Source organism: Pseudorca crassidens, chromosome 20 (genome assembly GCF_039906515.1).
Source record: "Pseudorca crassidens isolate mPseCra1 chromosome 20, mPseCra1.hap1, whole genome shotgun sequence".
Lineage (NCBI taxonomy): Eukaryota > Metazoa > Chordata > Mammalia > Artiodactyla > Delphinidae > Pseudorca > Pseudorca crassidens.
In genome coordinates this window covers 12,217,557-12,243,086 of record NC_090315.1, presented here as the reverse complement: position 1 = coordinate 12,243,086, position 25,530 = coordinate 12,217,557, and the positions used below count along the sequence as shown (strand labels likewise).

At 39.3% G+C, this 25,530-nt stretch overlaps 1 protein-coding gene across 7 annotated transcripts; it reads left to right on the top strand.

Moving 5' to 3' along the window:
• On the top strand, nt 1-23,809 carry ZNF283 (zinc finger protein 283). Of its 7 annotated transcripts, none has more exons than XM_067717989.1 (6): nt 3,492-3,558; nt 3,868-3,955; nt 4,044-5,210; nt 5,391-5,735; nt 6,090-6,216; nt 16,599-23,809. In XM_067717989.1, exons 5-6 carry the CDS (start codon nt 6,183-6,185, stop codon nt 18,299-18,301), a joined length of 1,737 nt encoding a protein of 578 aa, XP_067574090.1. In that variant the 5' UTR covers nt 3,492-3,558; nt 3,868-3,955; nt 4,044-5,210; nt 5,391-5,735; nt 6,090-6,182; the 3' UTR covers nt 18,302-23,809. The 7 variants fall into 7 exon arrangements, with proteins under 7 accessions (XP_067574087.1, XP_067574088.1, XP_067574089.1 ...); XM_067717992.1 differs by having other exon boundaries at nt 3,494-3,558; nt 4,086-5,210; XM_067717986.1 differs by lacking the exons at nt 4,044-5,210; nt 5,391-5,735 and adding an exon at nt 1-416.
• Nucleotides 23,810-25,530: the final 1,721 nt, after the last annotated feature.

The following is a 25,530-nucleotide window of genomic DNA, read 5'->3' as shown; positions in this document are numbered from 1 at the left end:
CGTTCCTCAGCCTTCGCTGGGAACCTCTTAATTCGCCCAGAGACATGCTAAAGACTACTGAGCCACTAGGCTCGACCAAGACTCGAACTATTCCTCCCACCTAAGACCAGAGATTCGGGTGGGCTTTAGAAAAGGCGTCTCTGATAGGCGGAGCCGAGTTGCATGCTGCGAGCATTCTGAAGGTCCAGGTTCCCAGCTTCTGGGGATTCGTCTGCCGCGGACTACATTTCCCAGAAGTCTCAGGGCACAGGACCTCTCGGGGCAGGGCGAGATTGCCTGCGGAGAGCGCCTGGAAGCGTCGGGCTCCGAGCCTCAGAGGATGTTCCGGCTCTTATTTCCCATGACCCTCTGGGCCCAAACTAACCTCCGTTTCTGGGTGCCTTTCCGGTGTCTTCGAGATTTTTGGACTCTGCGCGGTGAGTTAGTCGCGTCCGAGGAAGTGATCAGCGCCGGGTGAGGGTGCGAGGGCTCAGCGGACTTCGCCAGAGCCTTGTCGGAACCAGCAGTGCGTGTGGGGGTGACACTGGGAGGCGCTCGAGGTGAGAAGGCCCGGGCAGCGGACAGGGCGAGTCGTGTCCGGAGCCTCAAGCCTGTGTGCGAACGAGAGGCTGAGAAGGATGGTGTGTGACAGACGGCGTGACAGGGCCGGGGTGTGTCTCCCTAACGGTGTGTGCTATTGGGAATGTGTGACGGGATCATGAAGTGCGTGACCTTGTTTGTAGGTGTGGTTTGCTTGGGCGGGATGCTCTAGGTTCCTTCTAGACTCTCTTAGGGGCTGCCAGAGTTAAGTGACCGCAAGAAAAGAATTCCAGGACTAAGCCCTAGAATGTACGTTTCCAGTAAGAAAGTACAGATCTAGTCTTGGGATGAAAATTTGACATTTGGACGTGTCGTTGTGACAGGCTCCTGGAAAGACATGATTGGGGAGGTCCTACAGGTAGGATTCCTAGAAAAATCACCTCCTTGGGGGACCGGCTACCTGTTTCAGCTCCACTACCAACAGACCTCTGTCCCCAAGAACTGCTGTCAACTCAATTCCAGTTTCCCTTTGAGTTCCGTTTGTGTATGTTCCGTTTGTGGATGAAGGCAGATGTGGCCCTGGGGAGTGTTTTATTTTGTTTTGATTTTAGTTAGGTTTGTCTGTGTTCCAAGAAATACTGGTGTCTCGTGATTTCTCCCCACCCCCTCCTGCTGCCCCTAACGCCCATCCCCCCCAACCCTAGTTGCTGCTGGGTTTCTGAAAAGGACCCTGAGAAGGACAGAATTGTTGCATATTTAGAAATTAAGGTTCAGGTGAATTTGTGTTTCTTTTTTATTCATAGTTACTTTTGTTTTTAGATCATGACGCTATTTGCTTTCCTTGACCAGAAATATCTTGACTATTTTTCAAGACACTTGACTAGTAGTGTCTATCTTGGGTCTTTCTTCTGGTGAATGACCCATCATGCTGGTGCCTCCCTCTTCCCAGAGGCCCCCTATTGTCCTTTTCCTCAGTCAGTAGCCATCCGTTCATATGGCAAATTGTTCAAATCCTCCAGTACATTTTCCCTTTCTAAGCAATTTTTTTTTTTTTTGGCCCGACCGCGTGGCACGCAGGATCCTAGTTTGCCGACCAGGGATGGAACCCGCCCCTCCTTCGTGCAGTGGAAGGGCGGAGTCTTAACACTGGACTGCCAGGGAAGTCCCTAAGCATTCTGATGGTATAGAAGCACACCACCTCCAAAAGGTGGGCTGGAGGTGGGATGTTAGGGCTTTATTTTAGACTATGATTACTTGAGGAGATTAGCATTTAGGTGGTATCGAATACAAATTATTTTTTATCTGTTCCACAGTCATGGTTTTCAAAGCAAGGCAAGGTAGGAGGGGATTGGTTATTTCAGGTAGTAAATTACAATGTTGTGAGGCTTTCAGGGGTGGGAATGTGATTGAGGTTTGAGCATGGTGTTGCCAAGTCCAAGCTCAAACTACTTGCCCCAGGACAGGCCGATAAATCGAGAGACGAGTTGTTGGGGCAAGGAATAGCGACTTTATTCAGAAAGCCAGCAGACTGAGAAGACGGTGGGCTCATGTCCCAAAGAAGCATCTGGCCTGAATTAGAATTCAGGCTTCTTTTATACTGAAAGGGGAGGGAGTGAAGTCAAACATTTCCTGGTTCCTGTCAGCCTCTGGAGGGGATGTGTTCATTTTTTCCTCCCTGTGGGCATTCGTAGGTGAATCTGGTCAGGATGTTTCCTGTGAGCTAAACAAAGGTATTTTAGCTTAATGCTCATTACCTGGGGGGTTTAGGCAGGGTTCCCAGAGATGGGCCATTATGTATAATTTAAGCTTATAGGCAACATATCTTTAGTGATTAACTTGTAATAGAACATAAAGGTTCTTCCCTATTACAGTAGTGGTTTGCAGTTTGTACCCACAAGGGCAGAGACTTTCAGATAATTTTTAGGTAGAAATCTGTAGCATTGCCAAACATGAGTTATTTCAGGTCCAATTCTGTGCGGGTCTGAGAGGTAGTACTGTGCTGTGGTTAAGAGTAAGGCTCTGGATCTAGAGCATCTGGATCCAGCTCTACCTGTTACTTGCTGTGTGAGTGTAAATAAACGACTCAGGCTCTCTGTGCCATGTCTACAAAATTGGAACAAAGTAATACCTACCTAATGGAGTTATAATGATGTAAGTCGAGTTCATATGTGTAAAGCTCCATAGAACAGGGCCTGCCCCATGATACAGGCTTAGTAAATATTAAGATTTGCTGTTATGTGGTGATTCTGGATCATTCCACATCAACTTTTTATAGATCAAAATATGAAGAGAAATAAAATGATTGTGGTGGGTGCTTGCAAGTTTGAAAAAGTTACCAGGGGCTCAAATGGTCTAGAACAGGAAATCTTAACCTGAGGTCTTCTTATTCCATTTATAAGCATCCAGGTGATCACAGATCCCTTGAAATAGAGACAGAGTTTTTGTAAATATTTGTAAATTAATTTTCTAAGTGGGCAGAGTGTCCCTAATTTCATGAGATTACCGAGTATGCGTGACCCCAAAAAGATCTAGTTCCATTTGTCTGGAATAAAATTATAATAGCTTGGAAGGAGCTTTTACAAATTTAGAATCCAATGACATGGAAACAGTTAAGTAAATGCGGTATACCATTTGATGGAATAATATGCACCTAATAAACATTATGTTTATAAAGAATCAAAAGAAGGGAAAATGTAAATGATAAAATATCAAGCAATAGTTATAGTTATGAACAAAAGTACTTAAGAATATTATGAGTTATATATGGATGCCATCCAATAAGAGAGAGTTTTGAAAGACATTTTTCAAGGTTTGTATCCAAATGTTTTAAATTGACCATTCAGTGAAGAATTAGAGAGGTGTAGCCACACTTGTTAAGTATCTACTCTGTACCAAATATTGTTCTGTTTATATGCATATATTTCCTTGCTGCGACTTTGAAGGGGACTTACATAATTTGTGTTCATTCACAGGAGAATCTTGACAGTGAAAGTGTCTCACTGTAGTGATGAGCTACAGCTACAAGATGTTGAAGAGCTGGTAGGTGTCATTTGTTTCAGACCCACCGATTTTCAGTGTTGGGCCTGTTTGTTCAGTTTTCCTAATGACTGAATTCCCTGTCACTCAGTTTTCTACGTTTGGAAATATCTTTATTTTTCTGATTATGGAGTTAATGCGGGTGTGTTGCAAAAAATTCAGCAATCCAGGGAATGTATAGAGAAGGAAGTTAAAATTATATCCTGTAGAGTTAATCATCTCTAATATTTTGATGTATTTTTATTCAGTTGCTTAAGGCAGGACAGGATCACTTAAGCACACCTGATCTAAAGCTTCTTTTTCCTTCTGCAGCTCTGGCTTTTCTGGACTCTGTGCTTCACCAGTAGAGGAACCCTATGGAGCATTAATTAGTTCCTGCAATTCTAGAACCATGACTGACGTAAGTTGGTATTTCTCCTTGAAGTGTTGTGATTTTTAGGTCATGTGAATCTTTTCCTGGATTAACCCTAAAGCTTTCTACTTAACAGAACCCCATGCCTGAACCTGCTTCTCGGTTCCTTCTGTTCCAGTAAAGGATGATGCCAAAGAGCCCAGCGTCCTCCCTCTGTGCCTTTTCCAATCAGTGACATCATATTCATTGAGCACATTACTCAACGTCTCCTGCGGTTCAGTCTTCCATCAAGAGCAGTGAAGGAATGGAGTCCTTTAAGGGAAATATTTGAGTGTCTGTCACAGAATAATGTAAAGAAATATAGAGAACAATCAGCTTGCTTTTATTTGTATACAAGGAAAACCAACAGTAGATTGAGTTCATCTTTCAAAGGCACAAAGAGGATTTCATAGAAGAAGGAAAGAGGAGAGAATGAAAGACTGCAGACATTTGGAAAACAACAGTTTCTCTTTTTCAAGCTAAGATGCTGATTAGTTCATGTCCTATCTAGAAAAAAATGGCTGAAGTTCCCCCAATTGTTTTTCTTTTTCAGGCTAAGATACAGCTAGCAAAGAAGTCGGTCAGGATACTCTGCCCTTAGCCAGCTGGATGGCCACCCACGAGAACAGTTTCAGTAGTCTGTGTATTATCTGGAAGAGCTTTGGTGTTTAACTGGGACGTATCCATGGCAGGCTGTCTTGGGTCTTGCCTTTTGTCATCACTTCCATCTTTGTTCGGCCAGGGCTGCCCCATTTCCCTTATCAGAATTTCTCGTTCCCAAGACAGGTCTGCGGTGTGATGAGTTAGTGATGAGGGTCCCTTTGGACCACACAGGAAAATGTGGAACTTCTTCACAGACCTGAGTTTTCCAGAAAGACGAGATGGAATATGGGATTTCTTCGGCATAGCCTCAGTTTGTATGGGATCACATGCTTTGCAAGCTTTTAGGATTAGAGCGGGGAGTGAGTGGTTCTTTCCAGGGACTCCCTTATCAGTAAACACCAGTGTCAAAGTCTGTTTAGTTATTGACCAGGATGTGACACCTGTGTTGTGTCTGATATACTCTATCAATATCTTCCAACTTGGGAACAAGGAATGTGTTAAGCAACAGGTGGTTGATGGTACCATGTAAAAAGATGATCCAGATTCTTAAGTACTGGCTGATAATAGACTCCTAGAATTAAGAAGATCTTGGAAGTTTTGTTCAACCTGAATGTATAATAGTTATTAATCTCATATATCCACATGATGAACTGAATTGCAGGTAATAAAAACATTTTACATATTTGATTCATCATAATAAGAAAAAATGCTGATGATATAATCTCACAGCATGGTTCACTTGAGGCTTAATGATAATCCTTAATTGAAATCATTTTTCTAAAATAGATTTTATAGGGCATTTGGAAAAAAAGTTTTTGTGTGTTTTTGGTATTTCTTAAAGGGAAAAGATGGTGTAGCAGTTCACATTTATAAAGAATTTATGAGACTTCCCTGGTGACACACTGGTTAAGAATCCGCCTGCCAATGCAGGGGACATGGGTTCGAGCCCTGGTCCAGGAAGATCCCACATGCCGCGGAGCAACTAAACCCGTGCGCCACAACTACTGAGCCTGCACTCTAGAGTCCACGAGCCACAACTGCTGAAGCCCGCGCGCCTAGAGCCCGTGCACCACAACGAAGAGGAGCCCCCGCTCGCCGCAACTAGAGAAAGCCCGCACAGCAACGAAGACCCAACGCAGCCATAAATAAATAAGAATTTGTGAGGCAGGCACTTAGCAAGTTGTATGTATGTATACGCACCCATAAACGCCCCCATCCCCTTCCCCCAACACTATTTTTATTTAATAGAAGAGAAACATTATTTTATGCATTATCAGACAGGTCTGGATAGCTGAGTTACCTCACAGTATCCAGGAAGTTCTGCTGTAATAGGTTTCTTCTAGAACATGTAGACAGTCTGCTTTAGTCATACTAATTTCTTTACTTTTCCCTACCCATACGTCTCACAGGCTTCCAGCCGACTGGATCGTTATATTTTCCTCTTCTTATAGTTTATGCTTCATACTCCTCTTTTTTCCTCTTGGAAATAGTTTCTAAATTTCTTTAATTTCACAAGTAATGTGTGGGTTTTTGGTTTTAGGGCTTGGTGACATTCAGGGATGTGGCCATTGACTTCTCTCAGGAGGAGTGGGAATTCCTGGACCCTGCTCAGAGAGACTTGTATGTGGATGTGATGTTGGAGAACTATAGCAACTTGGTCTCACTGGGTAAGTTCGTCTGCCTGAAATAGTTTAGAATCTCCTTTCTGGAACATCAGCTTTCTGCACTAGGAATTACAGGGCTATCTTTGAAGAAACCAGGTGAATTTCTCCTCTGTGTTCTCAAAGGAATGTTTTGGTATTTGTTGGCTTAGAAATGGGTTCATTGAGCACCTCGATCGTCCCATCCCTCAGTGAGCTTCAACCTTCCTCTGGCCCTTTCTGTAATGGCCTCTCTTCTTTAATGACCAAAGAGCTGGATTTGCATTATGGGATGTTTATTTCATAACCACTGTCAAAGAAACCAGATTTCATACTGTGTTTAGCTTCAACATTTCTATAGATGATCTGTGTCCTTGCTACTCAAAGTGTGGTTCTTTTTTTTAAAATAAATTTATTTATTTTCTATTTACTTATCTTTTGGCCGCGTTGGGTCTTCATTGCTGCACGTGGGCTTTCTCTAGCTGCCTGCGGCCAGGGAGGGTTACTCTTCGTTGAGATGCAGGGGCTTCTTATTGCGGTGGCTTCTCTTGTTGTGGAGCAGGGGCTCTAGGCACGCAGGCTTCAGTAGTTGTGGCACGTGGGCTCAGTAGTTGTGGCGTGCGGGCTTAGTCGCTCTGCGGCATGTGGGATCTTCCTGGACCAGGGATCGAACCCGTGTCCCCTGCATTGGCAGACGGATTCTTAGCCACTGCGCCACCAGGGAAGTCCTGAAAGTGTGGTTCTTTTGTATTAGGAACCATAGAAAGGCCAGAGCAGAGTTAGTGAAGGAGAGGGTACCAAGAAGTGAGTCAGGGAGACAGGCAGGATCCAGGTGACAGGCAGCATTGTTGGTTTTGGGGAAGAATGTGGATTGTTCTCTTAGTGGTTAGAAGCCATGATTTGCTTTATGTGGGGTTTTAATTTTTTTATTGTTAAGCATTACACAAATATCTATCATCAGCTTCTTCCGGGGCTTGTTAGAGTAACTTTTTTAAAAAAAATTAATTAATTTATTTATTTTTGGCTGCATTGGGTCTTTGTTGCTGCGTGCGGGCTTTCTCTAGTTGCGTCAAGAGGGGGCTACTCTTCATTGTGGTGCTTGGGCTTCTCCTTGCAGTGGCTTCTCTTGTTGTGGAGCACGGGCTCTAGGCGCATGGGCTTCAGTAGTTGTGGCATGTGGGCTCAGTAGTTGTGGCTTGTGGGCTCTAGAGCACAGGCTCAGTAGTTGTGGCACACTGGCTTAGTTGCTCCGCAGCATGTGGGATCTTCCTGGACCAGAGATCGAACCCGTGCCCCTGCACTGGCAGGCGGATTTTTTTTTTTCATATCTTTATTGGACTATGATTGCCTTACAATGTTGCGTTAGTTTCTGTTGTAGAGCAAAGTGAATCAGCTATAAGTATACATATCCCCTCCCTCTTGAACCTCCCTCCCATCCTCCCTGTCCCACCCCTCTAGGTCGTCACAAAGCATGGAGCTGATCTCCCTGTGCTGTGCAGCAGCTTCCCACTAGCCATCCATTTTACATTTGGAGGTGTGTATATGTCAGTGCTACTCTCTCACTTCATCCCAGCCCCCAGCCCCCTACTCCCACCCTGGCCCCATGTCCTCAAGTCTGTTCTCTAAGTCTGCATCTTTATTCGGCAGGTGGATTCTTAACCACTGCACCAGCAGGGAAGTCCCCGGGGCTTGTTAGAAATGCAGCTCGTCGAGTCCTACCCCAGAGCTGCAGAACAGAATCTACATTTACACAGGATCCCCAGGTGATTTTTATGCATACTAAAGAATCGCCGCTCTTTGTTATATTCTGACCCATGTATGGGGAGTACAGCTAGAAACAGGATCCTGACATACTCTGGCTTTCAAAAGAGCCTCTCCAATTTATGTAGCAGTGGATTGAACAGAAATTCATACTAAGTGAATACGTTCCTTTACTTCCAACATATTTGAAGTTGAAAGTTACAATCTGTGAACTTTGCACTTTACAAAGTTAAATCCTACACTAAGTTAAATCCTAGAAATGTCTCACAAAACTTGTTTCCACTTAAGCAAAATAACAACAGTAACAATAATAATGATAATAGTTAACATTGTGCTTACTATAAACCAGGCCCTGTTCTAAGCAGAGCAAATACATGAAGTTATTTAACTTTTACAGGATCCCCATGAGGTAGGTACTATTTTTAACCCTTTTTATAGATGAGATTACTGAGGTACATACAGTTTAAGTGCCCTCCCAAGGTCACACAGCTGGTGGGGATGCAGTGGCAACAACTGAACCTAGGAAGTCTGGCTCCAGAATCTGTGTTCTTAACCACTGTGTTCTGTTTGCTCTAAAGAGATAGAACCTGAATGAGTCTAAAACAAGATCATTTTCCTACTTATATGATCTCATGTTCTTCATTCCCACCATCCTTCTCTTCTCTGAAGTCTTCATCAATATTATTTTTACCTTTACTTTATTGCAAATTTAACCAAATGTTTTGCCCTTAAAATTAAAAAAAAACACAGAACAAAACCCTTACACCATTTGGCATTTCTTTTCTTGCAAGCACACACTCCATTTCTAAGCCAGATATGATGACATTATTGGAGCAAGGAGAAGAGCCCTGGGTAGTTGAGGGGTGGGTGGGGTATAAGAAGTCGCATTACAGGAAGGCAAAGGCAGGAGGGAACCATCAGTGCAGGAACAACCTCACAGGTCACAGAGGAGGAGAAAGGGGAACAGCTGGGATGGTATTTGGAAACTCCTTATGAAGGACCAAGGCCTGGGAGGAGATAGAGATCTCAGTTTGAGCTACAAAAGGAACTTCATCTTCATCTCATTTCCCAGGCTCCTTGTTTTTCTTCTTATAATTCCCTCCCATTTCAGTGAGGAAAGTGTTCTTTTTTGTTCCCAATGGAACCATTTTACTTACATGTTGGGTTGCAGGTGCTTTCCAGCTCTTTTGCATTTGTGTGTGTATGTGAATGAATATACATATTCATTCATAAATTCTTCAAACATTTGGAGTGCCTACTCCTAGCCAGGCATTGTACTGGGCACTATTAATACAATCAGGAACAAGATTGATAAGTTGCTTATTCTCATGCACTTTATGTAGTTGAGGAGAAACATAAAATAAGTAAACAAGTAGATAAATAGTATCATGTAATGAAACATGTTGTGCAGGAGAGGCAAACAGCGTAAGAGAATAGAAAATGATGAAAATTGAAAGGGCCAATTCAGATAAGATGGTCAGGGAAAGCTTTCTTGAATAGAGACATGAAGCCTGGGATCAAGTTATATGAATACCTGGGGGCGGAATATATCAATCACAGTGAATGGCAAAGGCCCTAAGGTTGGTAAGGAACTTTATTGGAGGAACTCTAAGAAGGCCAGGGTAGAGTTAGTAAAGGAGCATGTGCTAAGAATTTGGGTCACGGAGATAGGCAAGGGCTAGACAGTATACAGTTTTGGGGGTTTTGTCTTAAGAATATATATATTTTTAGATTATATTCCATTATAGGTTATTACAAGGTATTGAATATAGTTCCTTATGCTGTACAGTGAATCCTTGTTGTTTATTCTGTGTATAGTAGTTTGTATCTGTTAATCCTATATTCCTAATTTATCCCCCCCCCACTTTCCCCTTTGGTGACCATAAGTTTGTTTTCTATGTCTGTGAGTCTGCTTCTGTTTTGTATATAGATGCATTTGTACTATTTCTTAGATTCCACATATAAGTGATATCATATAATATTTGTCTTTCTCTGACTTACTTCACTTAGTATGATATTCTCTACGTCCATCCATGTTGCTGCAAATGGCAATATTTCTTTCTTTTTTATGGCTGAGTAATATTCCATTGTGTATATACACCACATCTTTTAAAACGAATTGTCTATTGATGGGCACTTGGGTTGTTTCCATGCCTTGGCTATTGTAAATAGTGCCACTATAAACATTGGGGTGCATGTATCTTTCTGAATTGGAGTTTTCATCTTTTTGGAATATATGCCCAGGAATGGGATTACTGGATCATATGGTAGCTCTATTTTTAGTTTTTTAAGAAACCTCCATACTGTTTTCCATAGTGAGTGCACCAATTTATATTCCTACCAACACTGTATGAGGGTTCCCTTTTCTCCACACCCTCTCCAGCATTTATTATTTGTAGACTTTTTGAGGGTGGCCATTCTGACCGGTGTGAGGTGATACCTCACTGCAGTTTTGGCTTGCATTTCTCTAGTACTTACTGATGTTGAGCATCCTTTCATGTGCCTGTTGGCCATCTGTATGTCTTCTTTGGAAAAATGTCTATTTAGGTCTCCTGCCTATTTTTTGATTGGGTTGTTTTTTTTTTAATACTGATTTGTTTGAGCTGTTTGTATATTTTGGAAATTAACCCCTGTTGGTCGCATCATTTGCAAATATTTTCTCCCACTCTGTATGTTGTCTTTTCATTTTGTTGATGATTTCTTTTGTTATGCAAAAGCTTTTAAGTTTGATTAGGTCCCATTTGTTTATTTTTGCTTTTATTTCTCTTGCCTTGGGAGACTGGTCTAAGAAAATATTTCTATGATTTATGTCCAGGAATGTTTTGCCTGTTTCTCTTCTAGGAGTTTTATGGTGTCATGTCTTAATATTTACGTCTTTAAACCATTTTGTATATGGTGTGAGGGAGTGTTCTGATTTCATTGATTTACATGTAGCTGTTCAGCTTTCCCAACACCACTGTTGAAGAGACTGTCTTTTTTTCATTGTATGTCTTGTCTACTTTGTCGTAGATTAATTGACCGTAGATGTATGGGTTTATTTCTGGGCTCTCTATTCTGTTGCATTGATCAATATGTCTGTTTTTGTGCTAATACCATGCTGTTTTGATTATTGTAGCTTTGTAATATTGTCTTAAGTCTGGAAGAGTTATGCCTCCAGCTGTTTTTCCTCTCAGGATTACTTTTTCAATTCTGGGTCTTTTGTGGTTCTGTATAAATTTTAGGATTATTTGTTCTAGTTCTGTGAAAACTGAGACAAACAACAATGAAAACACAACTTACAAATGAATGGGATGCACCAAAGCAGTTCTAAGAAGTTCTTAGTGATACAGGCCTTCCTCAAGATATAAGAAAAATTTCAAATAACCTAACCCACCACCTAAAAGAATTAGAAAAAGAAGAACAAACAAAACCCAAAGTCAACAAGAGGAAGGACACAATAAAGGTCAGAGAGGAAATAAATAAAAAAGAGATCAAAACAACAATAGAAAAGGTCAATAAAACCAGGAGCTGTTTTTTTGAAAAGATAAACAAAATCAACAAACTTCTTGCCAGGCTCACCAAGAAGAAAAGAGATACAACCCAAATAAACGAAATAAGAAATGAAAGAGGAGAAACAACAACCAGTACCATGAAAATACAAAAAATCATAAGAGAATACTATGAACAGTTATATGCCAACAAATTGGACAACCTAGAAGAAATGGACAAGTTTCTAGAAACATACAGCCTGCCAAAACTGAATCAAGAAGCAGATAACTTGAAGAGACTGATCACTAGAAATGAAATAGGATCTGTAATTTAAAAAAACTCCATGCAAACAAAAAGTCCAGGACTGGATGGCTTCTCTGGGGGATTATACCAAACACACAAAGAACTTCTACCTATCCTTCTCAAACTACTCCAAAAGATTGAAGAGGGAATGCTTCCAAATTCATTCTATAAAGCCGTCATCACTTTGATACCAAAACCGGACAAAGACACTACAAAAAAAGAAGATTACAGGCCAATATCATTGATGAATATAGATGCAAAAATTCTCAACAAAATGTTAGCAAACTGAATCCAACAATACATAAAAAGGATCATACTCCATGGTCAGTTGGATTCGTTCCAGGGTCACAAGGCTGGTTCAACATATGCAAATCAATCACTGTGATACATACACCACATTAACAAAAGAAAAGAGGAAAACCACATGATCATCTCAATAGACACAGAAAAAGCATTTGATAAAATTCAACATCCGTTCTTGATAAAAACTCTCACTAAAGTGGGTATAGAGGGAACATATCTCAACATAATAAAAGCCATTTACAACAGACCCACAGCCAACATATCAATAGTATTCAGTGGTGAAAAGCTGAAAGCCTTCTCACTAACTTCAGGAACCAGACAAGGATGCCCACTCCCACCACTTCTATTCAACAAAGTATTGGAAGTCCTAGCCACAGAATTCAGACAAGAAAAAGAAATAAAAGGTATCCAAATTGGAAGGGAAGAGGTAAAATTGTCACTATTTGCAAATGACACGATACTCCATATAAAGAACCATAAAGACTTCACACAAAAACTATCAGAACTAAAAAATAAATTCAGCAAGGTAGCAGGATGCAAGATTAGTATACAGAAAATGTTGCATTTCTTTATACTAACAGTGAAATACCAGAAAGTAAAAAAAAAAAAATTCCATTTAAACTCATGTCCAAAATAAAGTACCTAGGAATAAACTTAACCAAGGAGGTGAAAGACCTATATGCTGAAAACTATAAAACATTGATAAAGGAAATTAAAAATGATTCAAAGAAATGGAAAGATATCCCATGCTCTTGGATTACAAGAATTAATATCGTTAACATGACCATACTACCCAAAGCAATCTACAGATTTAATGCATTCCCTATCAAAATACCCATTTCTTGTTACTTCTGAAGATTCCAGCCCTGTTATTTTGTACAGTGTTCTTCAGTTTGGGTTTGTCTGCTCTTTCCTCATGATTAGATTTGGATTATGCATCTTTGGCAGGAGTATCACAGAACTGATGGTGTGTTCTCCTTGCATTCTGTCAGGTGGAGCAAATGATTTGTCATTATTGATGATGCTTACTTTGAGCAGGTGATTATGGTAGTGTCCACGGGCCTCCTCCCTGTGAAGTTAATCTTTTTCCTTTAATGAGCCTTTTGTGAGGAGGAACTTTGAGACTATTAAGTATTGTATTCCTCTTCAAACTTTAAATTTACTCATATGTTGGATTTCTAGTCAGTGGGTTGTAATCTGTTCTTCCCATTTTTTATTTTGAAGCTGGTCCTGGATTTGACCAGTGGGAATTCTCTCAGCAGTGGTTTCTGTGTCCTTTGGCATGTCTCCATCACACTTAGAGCACCTCCTTATTTTCTTCCCCACACCATGTTCCAGGCTCATCTTGCACTTTCCCTGCTCCAGCCCTAAAGTCAGCCATTTCTTCAAGGTGTCCTGGTTCCTTTTAGTTGAGAATGCTATTTAGAAGCCAGAATCTGGGTACTAGATTTGCTCATTGCTGCTGGGGGATGGCTGTCCCTAGGCCCTCTCAGTGGACAGAGTAGGGAATATGTTTATATGCATACATACGTATACATGCACACACATTTACATCTATAGATTGAAACCATGAGTTCATACAGATATCTCCAATTCCATTTCAACACTACAGGTTTCATTTCAGCTTATTCACTTTCCATATTTCTAACTCCCTTTTCTGACAGTGAAAAACCTGGGTTCTATTATCCTTAATGTATTTATTGTCAACCCTTGAACTACATGGGTTTGAACTATGCAGGTCCACTTATATGCAGATTATTTTTCAATAAATATACAGTTGACCCTTCATTTCTATGTGTTCTGCATCTGTGGAAAAGGAGGGCCGATTATGGGACTTAGCATCCTCAGGTATGGGTTCTGAGGTGGGTTCTGGAACCAATCCCCCAAGGATCCCAAGGGACAACTGTACTTATCTGATCAAACTCTCTATGTGTAACCAGTCTTCTATTATCAACACCACCACCACCACCTTGATCATGTGATTGCCTGTCTCATCCCACTTGGGCTGTGACAACCCATACCAGGTCACTCACACACAGACACTTGTCCTTACTCTGCTTGCATTCTGACTCCTGACATAGGACAACCCTTTTATACTGAAACCCTCCTCATGCTGGTTGACCTTTAGTACCCTGCTCTGGGGCTTCATTTTATTAAATCTTGATCCTTGAGGATACATTTTTAGAATGTTCTGTATGATGAAATGGGAAGTCTCCATTAAGCTCTTTTGCTGTATACTAAGGTACAGTGGTTGCCTTGAGGGAAACCACCTGTGCCGATGTTTGAATTGTGAGTTAAACTAGCTGCTTTTTTCATGGAACACAGTTTTGGTTTTGGTTTTGTTTTTTTTTCCCTTGGAAGAATGAGACAAACTATGGTTCTTTAGGCTTGGGTATTTGGAAAACATTTTCTTGTAAATGAGCCTGTCACTTTAAGAACAACTGAAAGTATTTGTTGCCAATGATAAAATTCAAAATTTTAAGTAAAAATTAGAATTGTATGAAGCTTATATCTATTATTTTGAGATTTACAGCTTCCCAATAAATAAAAAAATTTCTGGTGAGGTGATATTATTAACGTGATTTTTTGATATCATGTAATGAAATATGTCAACATTTCAAAGATCTGCATAACTCAGTGAACCACTGTTTTTCAGATAACCAGTACATAGTACAAAATTATGCATGGATAAAAAATCATCCAAAGTGCAATGGATTTTAATGTAATGTAGTATGAAAAGTTCACCGGTATGGTTGCATATTCCACATTGGAACTAATCTTTAAGAAACCACCACGTCTCAATTTTTACTGTAGTATCAAAGAATAACACCCCAAATTACCTGAACAGGTTCATAGACTATTCTGCCATTTTACAATTACACATCTGTGAGAGGCTGGATTTTCTTCATATCCTTCAACCAAAATAGCATTGTTACAGATTGAATGCAAAAGCAGATGTGAGAATCCAGTTGTCGTCTGTTACACCAGATATTAAAGAGATTTGCAGAAGATTAAAACAATAATTCATTAATTTTTTTGTTTGGGAAAATTTAATTATTTAATATTATTTGTTAACATTTAATGATTTATTGTCAGTTTAAAATAATTAATAAATCTTTAAATTTCTATTTTAATTTCTAATGTGGTAAATATCAAAAGATATAACCCACATAAACAAAACCTCTTTTGGGTTCTCAGTGCTTTTTTTTTAAACATCTAAAAAGAAGTTAAACCTGTATTCATTTACTAACACTGTTAAGCATAACACTTAACATTCAAGTCCAGGTAATTATAATACAAGCCCAATTCAATTTTTTTTTTTTTCCTGTATGCGGGCCTCTCACTGTTGTGGCCTATCCCGTTGCGGAGCACAGGCTCTGGACGCGCAGGCTTAGTGACCATGGCTCACGGGCCCAGCCGCTCCGCGGCATGTGGGATCCTCCCAGACCGGGCCACGAACCCGTGTCCCCTGCATTGGCAGGCGGACTCTCAACCACTGCGCCACCAGGGAAGCCCCCAATTCAAATTTGTTGACCTATTTGTTGATGCTAAGTTGTACAAAACTGTACTCCTTTTAGTTGACATTTGGTCATCTCAAAGTAGTTGTAATATTAGGTTGGTCAATTTAAATACTGTGGCTTCCTTTTGGATATACACACAGTCTTTACACCCAAATGTAAATGTATACAAAGCAATAAGACATTGTTAAAAGAGCAATAGTTAGTGCAGTTTAATTCATGATTAAAATTACTTCCCACAATCACATCCACAGTACTCATCCACCATTTAATAGCTCAACCAAAATATTATACAATCACCAATAGGCAAAAATACTAGATTTGTATATTTTGTATTTCAAATATACTTATGCATGTGCAAGCAAGGGATTTACCAATATTTAAGAGTATAAGAGATACTGAGACCAAAAAATTTGAGAACTACTTCTCCAGGGTGTGGTTCTTACTTTCAATATATGGCCTTTGAGAGGCATCAGATAAATGCTTGAGGGTGTTCACTGAGGTCTTTCCATTCAGGTTGGGTTGGCACTCCAGTGTACAACCTCTAGAATCTCTGAGAGTACCCCAGTCACATTGTGGAGAGGCATCTTGTGGATGCATAAAGACATTCGGTTACAGATCCAAGGGAGAATCCCTGTATAGATTCCCGGAACTTCTTTGCATGACTTCTTTCTCTGATAAATCTTGAACCACAAATTCCAGTCACCTGAGCAGCCCTGAACTCAGATCCTAATATCCTTTGCCCAGTGACTTGACTAGTGGAAGGGCACATTTTGGTTTAAGAGATCATTTACACAGGAAGATGAGGGACTTGTTAAAGTGATCTTTGTGGAATCCTCCAGAAAACTGTCATATGAGAACATTAATATCACAAGAACTGAAAAATCAAAGCTGAGTTTGTTGTTGGACAGGGGAGAGGCTTGTGCTTAGGAATTCAGTAAGTCTCCTGATTGAGTTCACTTATGGGTATTCTTTTCAATTTGTCTTTATTTCTACTATAAAGGGCTTTTTTCTGGTAAAGGCAATAAAATGTGTGGTTTTCTTGTTTTCTTTCAGAGTTGGAGTCAACATATGAGACCAAAAATACATTTGCAAAAAAGGACATTTTTGAAATAAATTTTCCCCAACAGGAGATAAAGGAAAGAAGTAAAACCCTTGGCTTTGAGGCATTCCTTTTCAAAAATAATTGGAAGTGTAAGAGAAGATTTGAGGGCCTCCAGGGACATCAAGAGGGATACTTCAATCAAATGATAATCAGCTATGAAAAAGTGCCCACTTACAGAAAACATAAATCTCTTACTGCACATCAAAAAATTCATAATCAAGAGAAACCCTACGTTTGTAAGGAATGTGGGAAGGCTTGTAGTCATGGCTCAAAACTTGTTCAACATGAGAGAATTCATATGGCTGAAAAACATTTTGAATGTAAAGAATGTGGGAAAGACTTTTTAAGTGCCTATCAGCTCACTGTGCATCAGAGATTTCATACTGGTGAGAAACCTTATGAATGTAAGGAATGTGGGAAGACCTTTAGTTGGGGATCAAGCCTTGTTAAACATGAGAGAATTCATACTGGCGAGAAGCCCTATGAATGTAAAGAATGTGGGAAGGCCTTCAGTCGTGGCTATCACCTTACTCAACATCAGAAAATTCATATTGGTGTGAAATCTTATGAATGTAAAGAATGTGGAAAGGCCTTTTTTTGGGGCTCAAGCCTTGCTAAACATGAGATAATTCATACAGGTGAGAAACCTTATAAATGTAAAGAATGTGGGAAGGCCTTCAGTCGTGGCTATCAACTTACTCAGCATCATAAAATCCACACTGGTAAGAAACCTTATGTATGTAAAATATGTGGAAAGGCTTTTTGTTGGGGCTATCAACTTACTCGACATCAGATATTTCATACTGGCAAGAAACCCTATGAATGTAAGGAATGTGGGAAGTCTTTTAATTGTGGCTCAAGTCTGGTTCAACATGAGAGAATCCATACTGGTGAGAAACCCTATGAATGTAAAGAATGTGGAAAGGCCTTTAGTCGAGGCTATCACCTTACTCAACATCAGAAAATCCATACTGGTGAGAAACCCTTTGAATGTAAAGATTGTGGGAGGGCCTTTAGTTGGGGTTCAAGCCTTGTTAAACATGAGAGAATCCATACTGGTGAGAAATCCTATGAATGTAAAGAATGTGGAAAGGCCTTTGGTAGTGGCTATCAACTTACTCGACATCAGATATTTCATACTGGCAAGAAACCCTATGAATGTAAGGAATGTGGGAAAACTTTTAATTGTGGCTCAAGTCTGGTTCAACATGAGAGAATCCATACTGGTGAGAAACCCTATGAATGTAAAGAATGTGGAAAGGCCTTTAGTCGTGGCTATCACCTTACTCAACATCAGAAAATCCATACTGGTGAGAAACCTTTTAAATGTAAGGAATGTGGGAAGGCCTTTAGTTGGGGTTCAAGCCTTGTTAAACATGAGCGGGTTCATACTGGTGAGAAATCCTATGAATGTAAAGACTGTGGGAAGGCCTTTGGTAGTGGCTATCAACTTCATGTTCATCAGAGATTTCATACTGGCAAGAAACCTTATCAATGTAAGGAATTTGGAAAGACATTTACTTGTGGCTCAAGCTATGTTCAACATGAAAGAACTAATAATAATGATAAACCCTACAAATATAAAGAATGTGGGGAAGTCTTTATATGGACAGCTTACTCAAATAAGACAGTTGATACTGGTGAAACTTTATGATTGAAGAGATGTGAAAGAACATATTTTTGTGTGTGTACAGACAACTTACTTAACATGAGAAGTCTTACTCTTGAGAAACCTTATTAATGTAGGGAATGTGCAAAAGCCTTACCTGTGTATGGACAATTCACTTGATACCAGAAAATTCATACTAGTGAGAAATATTTTGAACATGAGGAATATGAAAAGTCCTTTAGACTTCTGTATGATCTTATTGAACATCTATACTGATGTGAAGCCATTTAAATGTAGGGAATGTGTAAAGATCTTTAATTCATGGTGCAATGTCTCATAAACATTGGAAAAATTATGCTCATTACTCTTTAAGGGAAGGATCTAAATTTAATTTGGTTCGTGCCCTGCGTATCAGAGAATTCATACTGCTGTGAAATCCTGTGAATTTAAGGAATGTGGGAAGACTTGTAGACATGGTAAACATCTTAGAATACATCAGGGAATTCATCCAAATGAGAAATCCTTTGAATTAAAATTGTAGGAAGGCTTTTAGACAAGTGCTACTCAAACTATTGGCCAGAGACTTTTTGCCAGTCCACAGAATTGTTACCTGTCAATCATGAGATAAATGCAGAAAGTGAGAGTAAGTGTCTGGAAACTTTTATAGCAATTTGATATTGCCATAACATCATTATATTTTACAAAAGTATCAGTCGATGAATGATTGGAAATTAAAAACAAAAAGTTTGTCCTTTCCTAGATAATTTGAGAGACAGCATTCACACTTTTTAAAACATGAGACAAGTCGCAATGTGACTTAATTAGAACAAGAAATCCCTCCCTTGTTACCTCCCTGGTTAAAGTAGCAGAATATTCATTCCATAGGAAGATTTGGCTAATGTGGGAATCACAATTTCCTTCTGCGCATAAGAGCATAGAGAATTTATACCAGATATGTTGATTTAGTGAATGTATAGAAGCTTTCCAACACTATTCAGTCTTTGTTAAACTTCAGCAAACTCTTCCTAGAGAATAACCCTGTTAATATCACACATGTAGGAAACACCTTATCTATGGCAGAAGCCATACTTTTTTTAATTTTTCAGTACACGGGCCTCTCACTGTCGCGCCCCCACCCCCACCCCGTCGCAGAGCACAGGCTCCGGATGCGCAGGCTCAGCGGCCATGGTTCACGGACCTAGCCGCTCCGCGGCATGTGGGATCTTCCTGGACCGGGGCATGAACCCGTGTCCCCTGCATCGGCAGGCGGACTCTCAACCACTGCGCCACCAGGGAAGCCCAACCATGCTTATTTTTATCACCATTCTACCTCCTTATTACTTGTGGGATGTTGGGCAAACTGCTTATCCCCTCTGGGCATCATGTTTAAAATGCTCGTGATGGTAGCTCTGTAATAGTGCTGTTGTAGAGATTGGATGGATGTAGTATGGGTCAAATCCTTGGAAGAGTATCTAGTATGTAGCCTGTGCTCAATACATACTATTCTTATTATCATCATCATAAATATTATTACTGGCGAAGTCTTAGGAGAGGAATGCCCATTTCGTATAATTAATTAAGAAAAGTACCCATAACCACTCATCCATTTGAATTTCAGATAGTGCATTCTGGATAAAAGACCTAGTAAAATGTAAAGAATTTGAGAGAATTTTTACTCATAATTTATCCCTTAAGCTGCATCAAAAATTAAGACTAAAAAGAAACATTTTGGATTTAGTAAGTGTTAAGATGTTGGGATTATACCTGGAGAAGAATCAGAAATGTGAAGCAGTTTGCTGTAATGAATCCCAACAGACAAGTAGTAATTAAAATTCTCCACTCACTTTTCGAGGTAAATTAGAAATTAAAGAGAACAAAAAGAAAACTGTCCATTTTGGAATTCTTTACCAAAAGTTTATTATGATCATTTTTTAGACATTCAGAAAAATGTAAAGGACAGTATAATGAACATCCATCTACTCTCTACATGGAATCAAGAATTCTAAACATTTGGCCATTTTTGCTTTCTGAATATATATTCACGCATGGCATTCGGTTGTCATGTCTCTAGATTTTAGTCTTGAACAGACTTTTTGAAGATTTCAGGAAAGCTATTTTATAGAATGCCATACATTCTAGATTTTGTTTGTTCTCTCATAGTGAAATTTAATTTGTACCTCTATCCTTCATATCTCTCATAAAATCAAGTTAGAGTTACAGGATTAAACATTTTCCACCAGAACAGTTCATAGGAGGTGACATGTAATTTTATTGAAAGACATCATAAGCAATTAATATCCATTTTCCCCACTATCACCAATGCTACGTTTGATCATTAAGATGGTGATTGCTGGACTTCCCCAGTGGCGCAGTGGTTAAGAATCTGTCTGCCAATGCAGGGGACATGGGTTCGATCCCTGGTCCAGGAAGATCCCACATGCCACAGAGCAACTAAGCCCATGCACCACAACTACTGAGCCTGCGCTCTAGAGCCCGCAAGCCACAACTACTGAGTCCATGCGCTGCAACTACTGAAGTCCATGTGCCTAGAGCCCATGCTTCGCAACAAGAGAAGCCATCGCAATGAGAAGCCTGCACACTGCAATGAAGAGTAGCCCTTGTTCCCTGCAACTAAAGAAAGCCCGCATGCAGCAACGAAGACCCAACACAGCCAAAAATAAAATAAAATAAATAATAATTTTTTAAAAAAAGATGGTGACTGCTAGAGTTCTCCATTATAAAGATCCATTATACAACTAGTAGGATTAGTGAACCTTGGTCAGCTACTTTTGGGAATGTATAATCATATGTATGTATAAGTTCTGAATCAAAGAGAAAATTGAAACAATTAGAGTTTTTGCAGAAAACAATGATAATGAAATGATTGTATATTGGAGCTTGTAGGATGTCCCTGAAGCTCTACTCAGTGGAAAAGTAATACCATTGTTAATATGTCTTGGAGGAACCAAGATGCATCTGGCCCAGATGGAGGGCCAGAACTATACCTTGTTTCCCCCAGTATCTACATGGTTCCTGTCACACTGAACTAAGAAGCTAGAAAAATAACAAATCCTAAACCAAAATACAGAAGCAATCAATATAGCTAAAATTTGAGATTAATGATTAGGAATTAAAGCAGTAGTCCTTGATCATTATTCCTCTGTGAAAAATCCACTAACCTCAACTAGACTTTGATAAATCTGAACAAGGAAAAATCAAGAAAATTGGCAACATTGTAGAATCATGAATAAGAAAGGAGATATAATTATAGATGTGGAGTTTTTTTTTAATTTAAGGCAGTACAATATATTTAAACCTATTTGGACGAATAAACAAAGGAAAAGGCTGAAAAAATTGGTCCAGGATCTCCCTTTTAGAAAAAAACACTTGGAAATTGTCATCTCCTTAGGTAAAAATTTCAAGATGAAAATAGCTAAAAATTTTACTAACTCATCTTACCTGGACAACATAAATCCAGTAACAAAACTAAATGGAGATACCCTCTAAAAAGCAAAAGCTAGATTAACTGAATTTAGGTAAATGTAAAAATTCTAATTAAAATATCAGCAAGCAGGGCTTCCCTGGTGGCGCGGTGGTTGAGAGTCCGCCTATCGATGCAAGGGATATGGGTTCGTGCCCCGGTCCGGGAGGATCCCACATGCTGCGGAGCGCCTGGGCCCGTGAGCCGTGGCCGCTGAGCCTGCGCGTCCGGAGCCTGTGCTCCGCAATGGGAGAGGCCACAGCAGTGAGAGCCCCGCGTACCGAAAAAAATAAAAAATAAAAAAATAATAAAATATTAGCAAGCAGAATCCACATGTAAGATGTAAGATTGTGCAATAGAAAATATATGGGATATCCAGACCCAAAAGTTTCTGGTTTAAATGGAAATATAAGCTAACTGACAAAAAATGGAATCAGCACAACTGTAATTCATTCTGATAGTTTCTTAGACCTGTATGACTCTTAGAGCAGGAAATCACACACAGCGACTTAATTCTAAGATGAATTTTAATATTTAGAAATCAGAAGGCATCTCAAAGTTGGTGGCTTCTCACATTCACTTTCATCTGGGTGGCTGTCATGATTTGGTGCTAGCATCAAAGCATATTAGTTATGATGAAATAGAAGTGTGTTTATATACTCACAGAATTCAACCCTTTAAAAATTACTTATTTCCAAATATCAGTTACATCAAAACTGCATTGAGAAATGTCTGTGGTTCATCTTGGTCATTGTTTTAATCTGCACCCTACCTCTATGTCCATTTTGTGCAGGTAGGCCATCCGCGATATCACTGTACAGTCGTTTACTGGCTAGTGGTTGACAGCATTATTCCACATAATTGCAATTTTAATCATCCAATGTAACACAAAGGAGAATACTTCTGAGTGTTTTAATAGAGTAAAGCATTACCAGTCAGTATTTTACTCCTCCTGGGTGCCGTAGTTGCATGTTAACTAGGAGATGTGGAGATTGTGCCTCGTCCCACCAAGCATTTCTGAAATTGTCACAAAGATCACCAGTACTTAAAAATACTTGAAAAACAAGGGGAATTCTCTGGTTAAAGAAGCTTATGAAGCAGCATCTTCTAAATCCCCCTTAGGGAATGACCAAAAGCACCTTATCAGTTTATCAAAAGACAAGTGAAGAAAATTGTTCAACTTTGTTTAAATTGGTATATCTCAAACTGTACTATGGAAATACCAATTCTCACGACTTATTAACATCTTAGGGATGTGAAACTGCATTGGGAAATGCTGCCATAACTAAAAGAGAGTTTGTAAAGTTGGAAATTTCAGTCACCAAGTCTGATTGTTAGCTGACAGGATGACAGCATCATGCTCTCAAACAGTTAGTTGCCTTCTAACGTTTTCTCTTAATTTGTGAGTAAAAATCCTTTTGTACCTAAGTAGGCATGGCTCCTGAGTTTTATCAAATGCCATTTCATTATCCCTTTCTGCAGTGGTGTAGTATTTAATATGTTAATGTGATAATTTATACTGACAGACCTTTTGACTTCTTCCCATCCCTGGATATACCCGGGTTAGCCACTGATGTGTGTATGTGTGCGCGCGCGTGTCTCTTTTATATGCACTGCTTGATTTCATTTGCTACTATTTTATTTAGAATTTTTACATCTCATGAGTGAGACTGATAATTGTCTTTTAAAATGTATTTTTGTATGTTTTGTATTGTGATTACTTGTTCTTTAAAATTGCGGGACTGTATTGGCTTGTTTTGTTTTGAATTGGAAACCCTTAATCACTCTTCTAGTTTCATCTGTTGATTTGCTTGTTTTCAAATTTCTACTTAGGACACAACAATTTCTCTGAGTGCCCAGCACAGTTCCTCTAAAGAACCTTCATAGCCGAGATCCACATAAAAGCATCATTCCAACACTGCCTCTCATTGAAAATCCTTCATTATATGTTCTTGGGTATGCTGTGTTGGGAAGTCAGAGCTCCTTATAGGACTGTTATGACCAAACTTGTCCATGTCTTTCAGAGCATACATGTACACATTTCTTTCTCTATATACTGGAAGTGAAATTGCTTCGGTTTGGTTATGAGTATGCCTGTGTTCAGCTTTAGTAAGTTTAGTTCTCCTAAATAGATTTCCAAACAGATATACCAACTGGCACTCCCACCAGCAGTGTGTGTTTGTATCCTTGACAATACTTGGCATCGTCAGTTTAAGATATATATATATTTTCTGCTACTCTGGTAGGTATATAGTGGCATCTGATTGTGACGATTGTGGTTCACATTTCCAATTTTCTTATTGTTTATTGGCTATTTGAATATTTTTGCAATATCTCTCCTTGCTCATACATCATTGGATGCATTAGGTTTGTCTAGTTTCACAAAGTATCTGTACAATTTGTAGGACAGCATTTAACACCTAGGCCATTCTGTGTGTGTGTTCATCCCCCACCAGACAGCTGGTTGATGGCTGTGATGGAATCAGCTTTGTCTCTGCATCTCCAGCTCCCAGTATGAACCATGTCCTTTAGTTGTTTGTTACAGTTAGGATATACTAATCAGAAATTAAAATACCAACCTGGCTGAAGAAATGAGAAAGTATGTTGAGTCATATAACAGGCTTTAAAAGGGAGAACCAGCTCCAGAGATTTTTGATTCATTAGGAAAATGAAATATTCAGAGACTCAGATTCTCTTTCGTTTTCCACTTTGTATTCCCCAGTGTTGGCTGCTACCATGACGGCTGACAGGTTTTGGGACATTCTACACAGCCATGACAACATCCAGAGGTAAAAATAGGAGAGATCATTTTCTGTTCTCTCTCTTAGGAGCAAGGAAACATTTCCCATTAGCCAACAGTGTACGTCTGCTCTTAATTGCTAAAATGGGTCATGGGTAGTTTCTGACATAATCACTAATGTTACTTTAAATTGGTCACAGACTCTTGAATGTTTTATTTAAATAAGAAATCTAGCAGACCCATGCATTTCATTAACTTTTCATGCATGTATATATAATGAAAGAAACACCAGAACAAACCAGATCCTTTATTTTAACAAAAATTTTACACATGTGTACATTTCATAAAACATGACAATTTAAATTAAATGTATGTATGATTAAGACCACCAAACATAATTACAGACTCTTGAGAGGTTAATGTTTATTTCAAAAAGACAACAAAAAATCTGAAGTATTAAAGTCTATTTTATTAGTGAGAACATTTACTAGGAGCTTTTTATTATCTGATTTTTTGTAGCTGTTGGGGACAGGGGAAATATTATTGGTCCATCTTTGTAAGGTATGTTTTCTCCCAGAGTCAGAGGAGGCTACTCTTTCAAATTTAACTCCTGGAATTCTGTTAGCTTCAAAACTAAAGAAGGCCAAATTTTATAATGTGGAAATAAAACAAAGGTGTAACTGGAATTTGGGGGATATATTTACCCAGTTCATTTTTATAACACACACACAGTGCTAAATTCAAAAGAAACAAAAGTCTTATTCTTTCCCCTTTCCCCAAGCTACACAATGATGCTCTTTAGAGACAACCTCATTTTTCAGCTTCTGTATTCTTGGGGAGATATTCTATATAAATAGCAGACTATATTGCCTCAGAGTAGACATTCAAGATTTGAAAATATTTCTTTAATACCTCATAATTCAGTGTCAGTCATATACCATTACTACGGATTTCACCAGTCAGATTTTTAATTCAATTTACTTTCGGTATACCTGAGTGTTTCCTGTGGAGGAAAAGGTCTGCATCGTCTTTGGCCACAATTTTAAAATATGA